Genomic DNA, 14420 nt, shown 5'->3' on the forward strand with positions numbered 1-14420 from the left:
CCTCCTGACATTTGAAATCAGTGCCTTGACTAACAACAGCAAGCATTCCATAAGCCGCCTTAACCACCTTATCGACCTGTGTAGCCACTTTCAAGGAACTATGAACTTGGATCCCAAGATCTCTCTGCTCAACAACACTGTTAAGGATCTTATCCTTAATTGTGTACTGTGTCCTTCCATTTGCCCTACTGAAATGCAATACCTCACACTTATCTGGGTTAAACTTCATCTGCCATTTCTCTGCCCATATCTGCAACTGATCTGTATCATACTATATTCTTTGCCAGTCTTTTACACTCCACCAATCTTGATATCATCTACAAATTTACTAACCCACCCATCTACATTTTCATCCAGGTCACTTATATACATTAGAAACAGCAGAGATCCCAGCACAGACCCCTATGGAACACCACTAATTACAGATCTTCAGCTCGAATAAGTCCATTTAACCACTACCCTCTGTCTTCTATGCAGAAGCCAGTTCTGAATCCAAACAGCCAATTTGCCACAGACTCCATGCATCTTAATCTTCTTGATTAGCGTTCCATGAGGGACTTTGTCAAACACTTTACTAAAATCCATGTAGGCAACATTCACTGCCCTCCCCTCATCAATCACTCTGATCACCTTGTCAAGAAACTCAATCTAGTTGGTAAGGTACAACCTTCCAGGCACAAAGCCATGCCGCCTCTCCCTAACTAGACCATGGGTGTCCAAATACTCATATATCCTATCCCTTAAGAATTTTCTCCAGCAATTTCCCTACAGCTGATGTGAGACTATAGTTCTAAAGCTCCAAGGATTTTCCCTTGTTCCCTTCATAAATAAATGAAACATCCTTTTTCTGGGCATCTCTGGAAAACCAGCTTGTTAGCCCCTTATTAACAGCCACTAAATTTTGCAGTGATAAACCCATCTTTCTCCGTCTTCGTATGTCTAGAATGTATACAACTTTGGTCCCACCAAATCCATGAGGTTGGGATGTCTTGCCCACCCAAACACGAGTCTGTGTGATTGCCGTATGATTTACTGCCCTCCAGTAAGAAATAACAGATCATACATTGCATACAATTCATAAAGAAGTATATTTAAGAATGTTAATTTAAACGAACAGTTATTAAATGAAAGAAAGAAAAAAAACAAAAAGGGCACATTACTCTTAAACAGTCAAACGTGCACTTAAGTTGGAGCTCAAATCCTGAGCTTGTCTGTCACTCTCACGCTGGATCCTTGGTCTGTGTGAAAGCACAGACCACCTTCTGAACATCACTCAAAATCCATCTCAAACAAGCGGGTCTCCTACAGGAGTATTGGTTCTTCCTTCTTGAAGCCATTCATCTGCACAAAACACCTTGTGCAACAGGGACAACATCCTCAGCCATCCTTTCCCCCACCTTCTTCCAGCTCACGGCAACAAAGACCCTCAACCCAGCGTTCTCCAGAACCTTCTCCCAGTTCCACTATCCTGATTGGCTGACAGCACATTCCTAAGTTGAATAACAAGCCTCTTATCTTAGCTCAAACCCAAACAAGCTGGAAGCTGAACAAACTGCTCTTACAGAGCTGCTAAAATGAAATACCTACAGCATAACAGTAAATATCTTAACCAAGGCATTACATAGAGGTACAGCACTTGCCAGTCCTCCAAGGCTATGGAGGACACAAAGATACTGGTCAAGGGCCCAGCAATCTTGACTCTTGCCTCCTTCAATAACCTGGGGTAAATCCCATCAGGCCATGAGGACTTATCCACCTTAATACTCATTAGGAGGCCCAGCACTTCCTCCTCCTTAGCTTCTAAACACCCTTACATATTTATACATTCAGCATAGATCTCCTGGTCCTCCATATCCCTTCCCTTGGTAAATACTGAAGCAAAGTACTCAATAAGTACGTCACTCACATTCTCTGCATCCAAGCAAATATTCCCCCACTTTATCCTTGAGTGGTTCCACCCTCTCCCTAGTTATCCTCTTCCTCTTGATGTGTGTATAGAATACGTTGGGATTGACCTTAATCCTACTTGCCAAGCATTTTCATGGCCCCTCCTGACCTTCCTAATTCCCTTCTTGATTTCTTTTCTGGCTTTTTCATACTCCTCATGTGCTTTGTTTGATCCTAACTTCTGAACCTTTACGTACTTTCCATTTTTCTTCTTGACTAAATTCATCACCTCTCTAGGCATCCGAGGTTCTCTGATCTTTCCATCCCTGTCCTTCCTTCTAACAGGAACACAACTTTCTTGCACTCTGTACAATTGATCTTTAAACATATCTGTGTGGACTTGCCAGAGAAAAGGTGTTCCCAATTAACACTTCTTAATTCCTACCTAATGCCCTCGTAATTTGCCCTACTCCAGTTTAAAAATCTCCCACAAGGACCATACCTATCCTTATATATAGCTATCATGAAAGTTAGAGAGTTGTGTTCACTGGTCCCTAATTGTTCATCGACTGAAAAGTCAGTCACCTGTCCAGGCTCATTACCCAACACCAGGTCCAGTACGGCCCCTCCTCTTGTTGGATTGTCCACATATTCGTTTAAGAAACCTTCCTGGATACACTTAAAATCAGCCTCACCTAAAACGCTTATATTAGGAAGGTCCCAGTTTATATTAGGGAAGTTGAAATCCTCCATAACAACCCTATTATTTTTACACATTCCCTTAATCTGATTACATATCTGTTCCTCAATGTCCTAGTGGCTATTAGGGGGTCTGTTGTACAATCCCATCAGTGTGATTGCACCCTTCCTATTCCTGAGTTCTACCCAAATGGACTCAGTGTTTGACCCCTCCATTATGTCTCCCCTGAGTGCAGCTGTGATATTGTCCCTGATTAGTAGCGTAACTCCCCTCCTCCTCTTTTACATCCTCCTCTATCATTTCTAAATCTTTGAAAACTTGATACATTATCACCCATTCCTGCCCTTTCAGTGATGGCTACAACATCGTAGTTCCACGTACTGTTCAATGCTCTAAGTTCGTCACCCTTACCCATAATTCTCCTAACATTAAAATATGCATACTTCAAACTATCTGACCCATCATACCTGTTATTTCGATTTTGTCTTTCAACACCTTCCCTGACATCTACATTCTGATCCGATCCTTCCCTGATTGACCTGGGGCTCCAGTTCCTGGCAGCATCCTCATAAATCTCTTCTGCATTTGATGCAGTTTAATTATGTCTTTTCTGAAACAGGGTGATGAAAACTGTACACAATACTGCAGGTGGAGTCTCAGTAATAATATCCCAATCTCCAAAGCCAATGCCCTGACTGATGAAGGCCAGATGCCAAATGTCTTATTCACCACCCTGTCTACCTGCAATGTTGCTTTTAGCATACTATGTACTCGTAGTTCTAAATCCCTCTACGCTCTCCAGGTTTTGACTATTCGCTGTAAAAGTCCTACCGTGGTTTGATTTCTCATAATGCAACACAATTGAATGCAGCAGAATTGAAAACTCTTTGCTAATCCACAGCCCACTTACCCAGTACATCTAGAATCCCCTGTAATTTTTGATAGCCTTCTTTATGGACTCCTTTTCAGAATGAATTTTGATGGGTCACAGGCTTTTCTGAGTGGTCAAGAATATGGTATCAACTGTACAATTACACAATAAATGGAGAAGAACCTCATTGGTTAATGAAGACACTTACCTGTCCTGTCTCTTCCTCCAAACTTTCATACAATTTGATGCTGTAATGATGAATTTTCTTTAAATTGATTCCAGGATGAAAATATGTAGTTAAACCAGCCTGAAAAAAGATAAAATGTTTGAGTTTAAGGCCTAAATTTGTAGAAGCAAATTTGAACAAAATGTGTCTGTTGGTGGTTTGTCATTAGGGGATATAAATATGCATTTAATTTATAAAGAATTAACATTCAAAATAATATTCATTTTCATAGTATCGTTGTAAATTGAATGCCTCTCTTTAATTTTGAATGCCAAATTATTAAAGAAACGTTCATATCAGCCTCTTCATCCTTGAAGCCTAGCAATATGCATATCATATTCTTCGTTGTTCATTATTGTAATGCAGTCAATGTGTTAAAATGGGTAATTCTATACAAAAAATTCAATGGGATTCTCCTGAAAACATAGCAATGGTGTTGTGAAATCCTTTTTCAATCTTTTTATTAATTTCATAAAATGAAAACATAACAAAACAAAAATACAAGTAGTAGGAGATACATTGTTACAGTTAAAAGGAATAATTGTAAAACCATATAGTATAAATTGACGAAACTCCCAATCGGGTAGAATAACAATGAGTAATACAAAGCAAAAAAAAACTGAAGAAAATTCATGAAAAAGAAAAAAATTAGAAAAAAAACAAACCCCATCCCAAATAAAAACTAAACTAAACAGAATTAGTAAACTAAACTAAAAGACTTGGGCAATACTAACAAGTTGAAAATGGGGAAAAAAGAAAACCTTAGTTTCAACGACTCCATTCCTCTCAACCAACAGTACAGAGAAATAAAACAAGTTTGGAAATGGTCAAATTACATCAAATGAAAATGTTGAATGAATGGCCTCCAAGTTTTTTCAAATCTAATAGAAAGGTCATAAACCACACTTCTAATTTTTTCCAAATTCAAACATACCATAGTTTGTGAAAACCAATGAAATACAGTAGGAGGGTTAGTGAAATCCAATGAGAATTGTTGTTATTATTTCCATTTCAATAAAATAACCTATAATTTTGATTTTCAAATGTGTACTGTAACCGATAACCGTGGCAGCCTCAAGGTCAATCAGGGACAGTAACAATGCCAGTTTGGCTTAATGACCGCATGCTCACCTATAAATCTAACAAGTCTAACTCAATGCAATCTAGAATAATGCTTCTGGGATTTCCACAATCTACTGGGTCAAAATCCTGGTGCTGGGTTTTGACCCAAAGGTTGACCATTCCTCTCCTCCTACATTCCTGCAACAGATTGCTTGTTACTCCTGACTCCAGTATTGACAGCCTCTTGCATTTCAACTTCTGAGGATTATCACCTAGTCAGGAAGTAAAGCTACTAAAAGTGTTAGGTCCCCTACATTTTATGTGAAAGGAAAAATGCTTGAAAGAGCAGGAGATTTCTACTTTTGCCCATTTATCCAAGAGTACCCTCCAGGACCAATGATCCATTTGTTCATTTCACTGGTATTTGTAGAAACTGACTTCTACACTGGCTGATAGAATTATTACCACATCTCAAAAGCAATTCAGTGACTTTTAAGGAACTTTTGTATAACCTGTGCAAGTGAAAGGTGCTAAATAATGAAAATTACTTAGTTATTTCGATGTGCACATAGAACAGAAATTGTATTCTTGTAGACACAAGAGACAGCAGATGATGGAGTGTGGAGCAATAATCTGCTCTTCAGAACTCAGCAAGTCAAGCAGCATCTGTGGGAAGATTTCAATCCAAAAAGTTGGCAATTCTTTTTCTCCCACAGATGCTGCTCAAGCAGCTGAATTCCTCCAGCAGATTATTTGTTACTGTATCAGAATCTGCAGATCACAACAAATCTGCTCTTCCAATTCACTATACTGAATGCTTTAGATAGGATTTCATAAACTAACTCTCTTGAAACATTTTTCAAGTTCCAGTCTAATTTAGCTCATCCCAGGAGCTTTGGACTCAAAGCATTAGCTCAAATAATTCAGACAATGTTCCAATTAATCTTGCAACACAGCTGGAATCAAGTGAAACAGAATATAGATTCAAGAGATTAAATTAAAAAACAGAAGTTTCTTTTGCATTGTTATTTTGTACAACTATATACAGTGGAAGAAAGAGCAGATAAGCCATTTAGTTCAATTGGTCCATATCACTTTCATGCTCCATTCAATCCACCTCACAATCTTTTTTACTTAATCATATCAGAGAAAGTATTTTTTCTTATCTATATATTAGCTTTTCTTCAAACAAATCTCTTATTTATTGCAACACATTCTCCTGGATTCAAGCTGTATATTTTTTATAAATTCCCAGTTCAAGAAGTTTATCCTGAGTGTTTAGCGGCTCTCTTATTTAGCCTTCCAAATGTGAAATCTCTTTAGACTCATCATTTTGAAACCTTCCATAATTTTAAAGGTCTCTGACTAGTCACCCCTACAGAGGCTACATCTGTTCAGACTTTAATAGTATATACCGTAATATAGGCGAGATATCATCCTTTCAAATGTTCTATTCTCACATCTTCCAGTGTCCTTATGTCCTTTTTTAATAAAATGGCTTTGAATGTTGTCTAACCATTGATATGTTTATCTTAGCGGTTAGCATAAAGCAGTGCCAGTGACCTGGGTTTGATTCCCACCACTGCCTTTAAGGAATCTGTACGTTCTCCCTATGACTGGGTGCTCTGGCTTCCTCTCACATCCCAACGACGAAGGGTTAGGGTTAGTAAGTCATGGGCATGTTGTGTTGGCGAAGGAAGCCTGGTGACACTTGCAGGATGCCCCCAGCACATCCTCGGACTGTGTTGGTCATTGAAGCAAACAGCGCATTTCACCGTCTTTAAAACAATTCTTCTGCTTCCAGATGTATCCTTCAGGAAATAAGCCTCAAAGTCATATTTGATTTTTAATTACCTTATTGTTTGTATTGTTTTGTCACTGGATGATATTAATACACTTAGCAAACATTTTGTTATCATATTTACTTCTGCTCTTGATGCTTAAGCATAATTCACCCTGGTAGCGTAGTAGTTAAAACAGCACCATTAAAGGTCGGGGCGTGAGAGTTCACCGTTCAATCCCGGTGTCCTCTCTAAGGAATCTCTACATCCTCCCCGTGGGATATGTGGGTTTCCTCTGGATCCTCCGGTTTCCTCTCACAGTCCACAGATGTGCTGGGTAGGTTAACTGGTCATTGCAAACTGTCCTGTGATTAGGTTAGGGTTAAATCGGGGTTGTCAGGGGTTGCTGGGCAGTGTGGCCTGAAGGGCTGGAAAGTCCTGGTCTGTGCTGTATTTCAATTAATTAATTATTCCCCCCCAAAAAAATTCTTTGAATTCCAAAATGATTCCTGAAAATTACCAAAAATGCAATTAAAATTTTAGAATCTAAGTCTCATGATGAAGAATCATGGAGACATACACCACAGAAACAGGCCCTTCAGATTACCACCACTATGTCAACAATGTACTAACATTTCCCAGTCCCATTGGTCTATAACCTAGAACATCTTGGCAATTGCAGCCATAGTTTGTGAAAAAATATTCTTTAGATTCCCTCTAAACCTCTTACTCTTCACCTTGAACCTATCCCTCTGGTCTCAGACACCTGTCACATGAGGAAAAGCATCATACCGTCTGCTCTATCTGCCTCTCGTAATCTTGAGTATCTGTCAGGTCCCTCCTTTGCCCCCTCTGCTCCAAGGAAAACAAGTCTAGCTTGTTCAGCCCCTGTTCATAATTAAACTCCAATCCCAGCCAACATCCTAGCAAATTACTTTTGCACCCTCTCCAGAGCAATCACTTCTTTCATATAGTGTGGTGACCAGAATGTATACAATGCACCAGCTGTGATTTACATGGCGTTCCCAAGTCCTCCCTGCAGGTATGCAATGAAGGCTTGCAACCCCATCTACATATGCAATCAATTTCAGGCATCTTTGGACTTGTGCTCCAAGGTCCTTTTGTTCCTCAATACTCACATTTATGGTACATGTCTTACCCTTATTTGAACTCTAAGTTGCATCAGCACACATGTCTTAGGATTAAATTCTATCTGCTTTTGGCCTGGCCAACTTACAGCTGATCAACATCTGTAGCCTCTTCATCACCAATTTTTGTAATGTAAGTGGTAAAAGTCAAATATTAATTAACTCTTTAGAATGATTAACTCATATTATTTTGAAGTATTTGTTGATAATTTTCTCCCATTCAACTCCTCTGTTTATCATATATTTACCAAATGGGGGTACTGATCACCCTCCCTTATGAATCTTTCATTTCCACATTAGAAATGGTGGAAAGTGATAATATCACTTTGCACTCCAGTGTTTCTTCCTACCTTGTCAGTTAGTCTGTGTCACATTCATTCATCTGTCACCATTTGTGCAAAAGAAAACAGTTAGGGCTATCTGAGCTTATAATTACTCGGCAAAATGTGTCTGTTTACAATTTTGCTACACTTTCTGCATAACTAGACTGTAAAAGTTTCCAAGAAATAACCAAACACTTTTCAAGATTGTTTAATGTCATTACCAGTACACAAGTATAAAGGAGAACAAAATAATTGCTACTCCAGATCCGATGCAGCATTAAACATATCACAATAAGATAAGGAACCCAATAATAATTTTTAAAAACGTAATAAACATAAATACACAACTTATATACATAGATTGATTATATGCCCATAAGAGACAGTAGGTACAGGACTGTCTGTGCATAAGGTGCCTGACAGGAAATGATAAAGTAATGATGGTTGAGGACGTAGAGGGGTGGGTTAGTGGACAGTGGTGTTGATCAGCCTTACTGTTTGGGGACCTTAAATATATACTAGTGTAACTGGAGTTTTCATTCCCTCACTTGCAGACCCCAGTTAGTTTGGATTGGCGACAACATCTCCTCCACCATCTCCATCTGCACAGGTGCACAACAATTCCATGTGCTTGGTCCCCTGCTCGACTTGCTTTACACTTATGACTGTGAGGCTTATGACAGTTATGAGGCATAAACACTTATGACAACTCCACTGCCATTGCTTGCTGATGACAACACCGTTGTTAGCCGAAACGAAGGTGGTACCAAACAAGCATATGGGCAGGAGATTGAAAATCTGGCTGAGTGGTGCCACAACAACAACCTCTCACTCAATGTCAGCAAGACCAAGGAGCTGATTACTGACTACAGGAGGAGCAAAACACAAGTCCCTGAGCCAGTCCTCATCAGGGAATCAGAATTGGAGAAGGTCAGCAACTTGAAATTCCTCAGTGTTACCATTTCAGAGGATTCGTCCAGGGTCCAACACACAAGTGCCATCACAAAGAAAGCACGACACTGCCTCTTCTTTCTCAGAAGTCTGCAAAGATCCAACATGTCATCTAAAAGCTGGGAAACTTCTGGGGATGTGCAGTGGGAAGTATATTGACTGGATGTATCACAGCTTGGTATGGAAAAGCCTACAGAAAGTAGTGGATACAGCCCAGTCCATCACGGGTAAAGCCCTCCCCAACACTGAGCATACCTACATGGAGCACCGTTGCAGGAAAGCAGCATCCATCATCAAGGACCCCCACCATCTAGGCTATGCTCCTTTATCACTGCTGCAATCAAGAAGGAGGTGCAAGAGAATCAGGACTCACACCATCAGGTTCAGAAACAGTTGTTACCCTCAATGATCAGGCTCTTGAACCAGAGGGGATAAATTCATTCAACTTCACTTGCCTCATCACTGAACTGTTCTCAAAACCAATAGACATGCTTTCAAGGATCCTTCATCTCATGTACTCAATACTTTGAGAACTATCAGTCATCGTTGACCATGGCCATTGCGTCCTAGCTGTCTAGATATGCAAGCCTGGCAGTACGAGAGCAAGCTGTTCCCCATGTAGCAAACATCTGATGAACCCAAAGGAATGGCAGAGACCGATAGTTTGGTACCAGCAGTGTCACAGGAGTTGCCAGCCAGCATGGAACTCAATGTAGGACTGCACTAGGGACTCCAGTTCCGGACCTTTCCCTCAGAGTATACCCAAGAGTGGGTATAGGCACAAGGCAGCGGAGGTTTCCTTCTCCTAGATGAGCTGCCAATCATGGCTAACAAGCCCCATAAGCCCGAAGCAGCTGGTTTTAAGTCGCCAGTAACCTGTCTTTGTCCCTTCTCCTGTCAGTAGAAACTGTTCTGCTGGGCTTACTAGGTAAGCTACATGTGAAGACCAGGAACTGAGCTTGGTTGTCAGGGGCTATTTGAGGTGCACACCATTGGGAGCATTTAATAAGTGGTGGGAGTGTCCCCATTACCACCCCCAGCTATAACAAACTTTGTTATATTTGTTTGTTTGTACTTACTGTGAATGTCCACAAGAAAATGAAATCTTAGGGTTGTATATGGTGACAAATATAGACTTTGATAATAAATTTACTTTGAAATTTGGTCCTGGTGTGAATACTGCATAACTTCCTCTCTAATGGGAGTGGGACAAACAGTCCATGATCAGGGTCATTGGGATCCTTCATGATGTCACTGGCCCCTTTCCAGCATCTTTCCGTATATATTTCCTTGATGGTGGGTAGGCTGGTACTAGTGATGTGAATATCACTATTTGCAACAGTTTTATTAACTTTTATTTAACCAATCATTGAAATCTACAGTATAAGAGGCCTTTCAGCCTTGTATCCAAGCCCAAGAAATTTTAGGATGCGGCAGAATATAGATTTAATTGTATGAAGAATGGGAAAGATTCATTTAGCAGGTTATACACCAGTAGATACATTATATATACTTCACTAAGGACGGTTTGGCACATGTAGAGTAACTTATCCTGAATATAACAAATACACAGGCTGTGGTAGAATAACATTATTTAAAAATGTTTACAATAATACAATTTAACTGACATGTTTTATTAATTAATGATTTCATTAATAAAGTTAACGTAGAAATGGGGGCATTTAACATGCACATTCTACACTAGAACACATTTTGCAAAACTGAAAAAGTAAAAATATCACATTACATTTTGCATTTGACATCAAAATAAATAGAAATTTTAAACTGTATATTTACAGTAGATCCACACATGCAATACAAAGCGCAATAAGTACAAAAGAATAAATTTATTTGAGGTATTATGGAATATCATAGTTTTTATATACATCAGTAAATAAAATTTCTGGACACAATTCCTTACAAAATCCCATAATATTTATGATCATCAAATCACGTGATTCCATCGCGGAAGCCAGTTGTCTGCCGTTGCCCCATGATACCCCCTCCAAAAAAAAAATGAGAAGTAGTTAACAGAAAACAATTAAGATATCACTGTTTCCAGTTATCATATAGAATACTACACTCCAGAATGTGGTTGAAAGCCTATCTCAAAAAATACGATGGCAAAAAAGTACAATTCAAACATCCCTCCTATCCCTCGCTCTTTCTTTCTGAGATGACTGTGCATCTTCTACTCACTAACTCAGTAATACTTATTCCCCAAGTACAAAGCTCTGTCCCAGAGAGAAGATAAATACTAGTGCTAACAGTCGGTCAGATGGAAGATACGAATTGCTGAACAACTCATCCTTACCCTCATGTTTTTTACATGTCCCCCATACTGATTGGCAACATATTCCAAGCATTATACAAGACCTAAGCTTTTCCAGAATTCATTCTCACTTGAACCTGGCATATTGCAATGAATTAATTAATGTGCACAATCTTTGGGTATTAAACTGGCATTTTGTATTTCACAGACAGTCTCAAGCACTCCATATCTATTGAAGTACTTTTTAATAATAGTCATGTGGTTGCAAGAAATCTAGTCGTAAGAAAAGCAGCAGCCAGGTTGAAAGCAGGAATGTTGCAATGACCAGATAAGCTATTTTTAGGGTTTCTCTTCCTGAAAATGTCACCAGTGCAATCTTCACTTCAGTTTTGGAATGGATTTGTTTAATCCAAGAGGACACTCCTGGAAGTGCAGCACTCTTAAGACTTGTGCATGAAGCGTATTTGTGTGCTCATCACCTCTAAAGTAGGACTTGACTCATCGCGCAACCCTTCAGCTATCAGCTGACGAAAAGGATGTATGAGCTGGTTCACCCTGAGTTCTTGCGAACATTCACCCTTCAGCTATCATGACCAATGGAAAAGGATCAATTGCCACTGGCTGCATGACAATACTTGCTGTAATTACAAAACATCTGCTAATTTACTTGGACTGGACTCCTGTAAATGTATTTCACTACATATAATGGCGCCAATATATTTGGGATGTGCTACAAATGTTAAAAGCACTGTGTGAAGGCAAGACCTTCTTCCCTGCAGCACTCCATCACTGCACATTCTGTGGGCCATGGAGATATGGTTGATTATTTTACTTCAACAGGCTAAAAACATAACAAATTCTCTGAAGGCAAAATACTGCAGATACTGTAAATATGACATATAAAACAGAAAATGCTGTAAATACTCAGCGAGTTGGGGAGCTACTGGGGTGAATGGATACTTTGCATTCTCACACTTTCTGTATGATCTGCTGAGTATTTCCCATATTTTCTGCTTTATATTAGGTAATATTGATTTGAGACCTGCTAAACATGCTAGAAAGAAAATCCTGAGTAGATTGAAAATTAATTGGCAATTTCCTTACCGCATGCCAAGTAGAACCAGCTGTTAGCTCAGACTTCTCCAGCAAAACAACATCTTTCATCCCAGCTTTGGCAAGATGATAAGCCAAGCTAACACCGACACAACCACCTCCAATTATAACCGTTTCAGCTTTATCCTTCCACTTTTTCAAGGAGGATGAAGGTGGCTCATTTTCTTTCCTAATTTACAAAGGGACAAAAGAATTGGTCTTGTATTTTCAGTGTGGCAACTGTTTCAATTGATATGCTTCCAATTACACTTTGCTAGTAATTATTCTTTTACAATACATGTATATAAGTAATATACCCTCAACTTGCTTTAAAAACTGTTGCTGCATGTTTACGCATACAGAACTACAGAAAATAAATGTGCCCTTCAACTCATCTAGTTGGTGCCAACTAGATGTACAGTATATATGCAGAAATGAACCTGGCACCTCAGTGCAAAAGGATGAGCAAGTCCAAGGAAGTAATAACTGTTGACAGAAGTTTATACCTGATCAATTTACAGTCTTGGATTATTTCTACATACTTCACAGAAACATCAAATGGTTACAGCACAGACGGAGGCTATTTGTTCCATCATGCCTGTGCTGAATAATGCATAAGCAATAAGCATAAGCCCCACTCCTCAACCTGTTCTCCATTGCCCTGCACTTTCCTTTCAGAAACTTATCCAGCTCCCTGCTGAACACTACAATTGCACCTACCTCCATATTAGCCCTGAAAAGGCAGGCTTTATTACTTTTCCTCATAGCATTTTTGCATCTTTAGCCAATCATCTTCTTTGTATGTCTCCTTGATCTGGAATCACCATTAATGGAAAGCGATGTTCTCTCTAACTTTCGTTATCCATTCTGTCTTAATCCTTCATGATTATAGGTGTCCGCCATAGGACTCCAACCCTATCATCCTGGAATAATTTTGTTAAATATCTTTGGCACTCACTCTGAATCATTTACTGTTTTCCCACGGGACGCAATACTTCAGTAGTGTACCTCACACCTACATTCATAAAGACAAGGATCCCGTGTGCGAACAAGAGAGAATCCGTAGATGCTGGAAATCCGAAGCAACACACATAAAATGCTGGAGGAACTCAGCAGGCCAGGCAGCATCTATGGAAAAAAGTACAGTCGACTTTTCTGGCCGAGATCCTTCGGCTGGAGACCCTTCGTTTGCATTTTAACTACATCCTCAATCTGGCCCGCCACCTTCAACTATGCACACATACCTCTAATGACTCCGTTTCAAATCAGAATCAGATTTATTATCACTGATTTACCTGAAACGTAATTTGGTTTGCGGCAGCAATACTTTTAGAATTGTACTTTATAGTTTATTCCGCCTTTTCTCATTCTTCGTTCCAGAACACTTCGCAGCATTAGATCTAACCCGCTACCATCACGCATTTTAAGCTCAGCTGAATGCCCCATTTAAGTTTTACGGTCTTCACGTCAAGAGATTAAATCCAAGATATATGATAAAGAAACTCAATATTTAAACGATCAGACATGCGCGCAGATGAAAGGAAAACTGGCTTCAATATGGTCAGAATATTTTTGCGACTGATTAAAAAGAGATCTTTTTATTTAAAAGTTGTGCAAATTGAATATGATCAAGATTATATGCAGAGCTATCAGAAACGGGAACATTTTCAGACGTGGAAAGGCAGGGTTTCAGAAAGCACTCACCCTTCCTTGGATGGTTTGGTGGGTGGTGTGCTGCCTACACAACGGGCAGGAGTCCACTGGGAGCGTCCTGCTAAAGCTGTCTGTAATGGCGATTTTCGATGAAGAACTTGGACTTGAAAAGCTTTGAGTAACCGCGACATACTCAAGTCCGGCCCGAAACAGAAAATAAATAATTAAATCTAGCTGCCTCTCAGCACTTCCAAAGCCTGCTGTCAAGCCTAAACTCTTCGTAACCATGTCCCGTCGATAACCTGGATACGCAGGAAGCCATCCACCAATCAGAGAACAGAAGACTGATATCTCCCGCCAATGAAAGAGCGGAAATTTGCTAATACGGGTCACAATCGTAACTGACCAATGGTAGAAAAGCAAGTGGTTTGCTGGTCTCGCAAATCACCAATGA

General features: G+C 39.6%; 1 protein-coding gene across 1 annotated transcript in view; it reads right to left on the minus strand.

Annotated features, from left to right (window-relative positions):
* dmgdh (dimethylglycine dehydrogenase) overlaps positions 1 to 14301 on the minus strand; it is a 129879-nt gene extending 115578 nt beyond the window's left edge. Inside the window, exons 1-3 of the mRNA XM_063049319.1 lie at positions 14018 to 14301; positions 12326 to 12503; positions 3667 to 3765 (exon numbers count right to left, since the gene is read on the minus strand). Of these exons, the coding sequence (XP_062905389.1) occupies positions 3667 to 3765; positions 12326 to 12503; positions 14018 to 14157 (417 nt within the window). The 5' untranslated portion in view covers positions 14158 to 14301. The remainder of the gene's footprint in view (positions 1 to 3666; positions 3766 to 12325; positions 12504 to 14017) is intronic.
* Between the last annotated feature and the right edge of the window lie 119 nt (positions 14302 to 14420).

The sequence above is a fragment of the Mobula hypostoma genome, chromosome 5, assembly GCF_963921235.1.
Source record: "Mobula hypostoma chromosome 5, sMobHyp1.1, whole genome shotgun sequence".
Taxonomy (NCBI): domain Eukaryota; kingdom Metazoa; phylum Chordata; class Chondrichthyes; order Myliobatiformes; family Myliobatidae; genus Mobula; species Mobula hypostoma.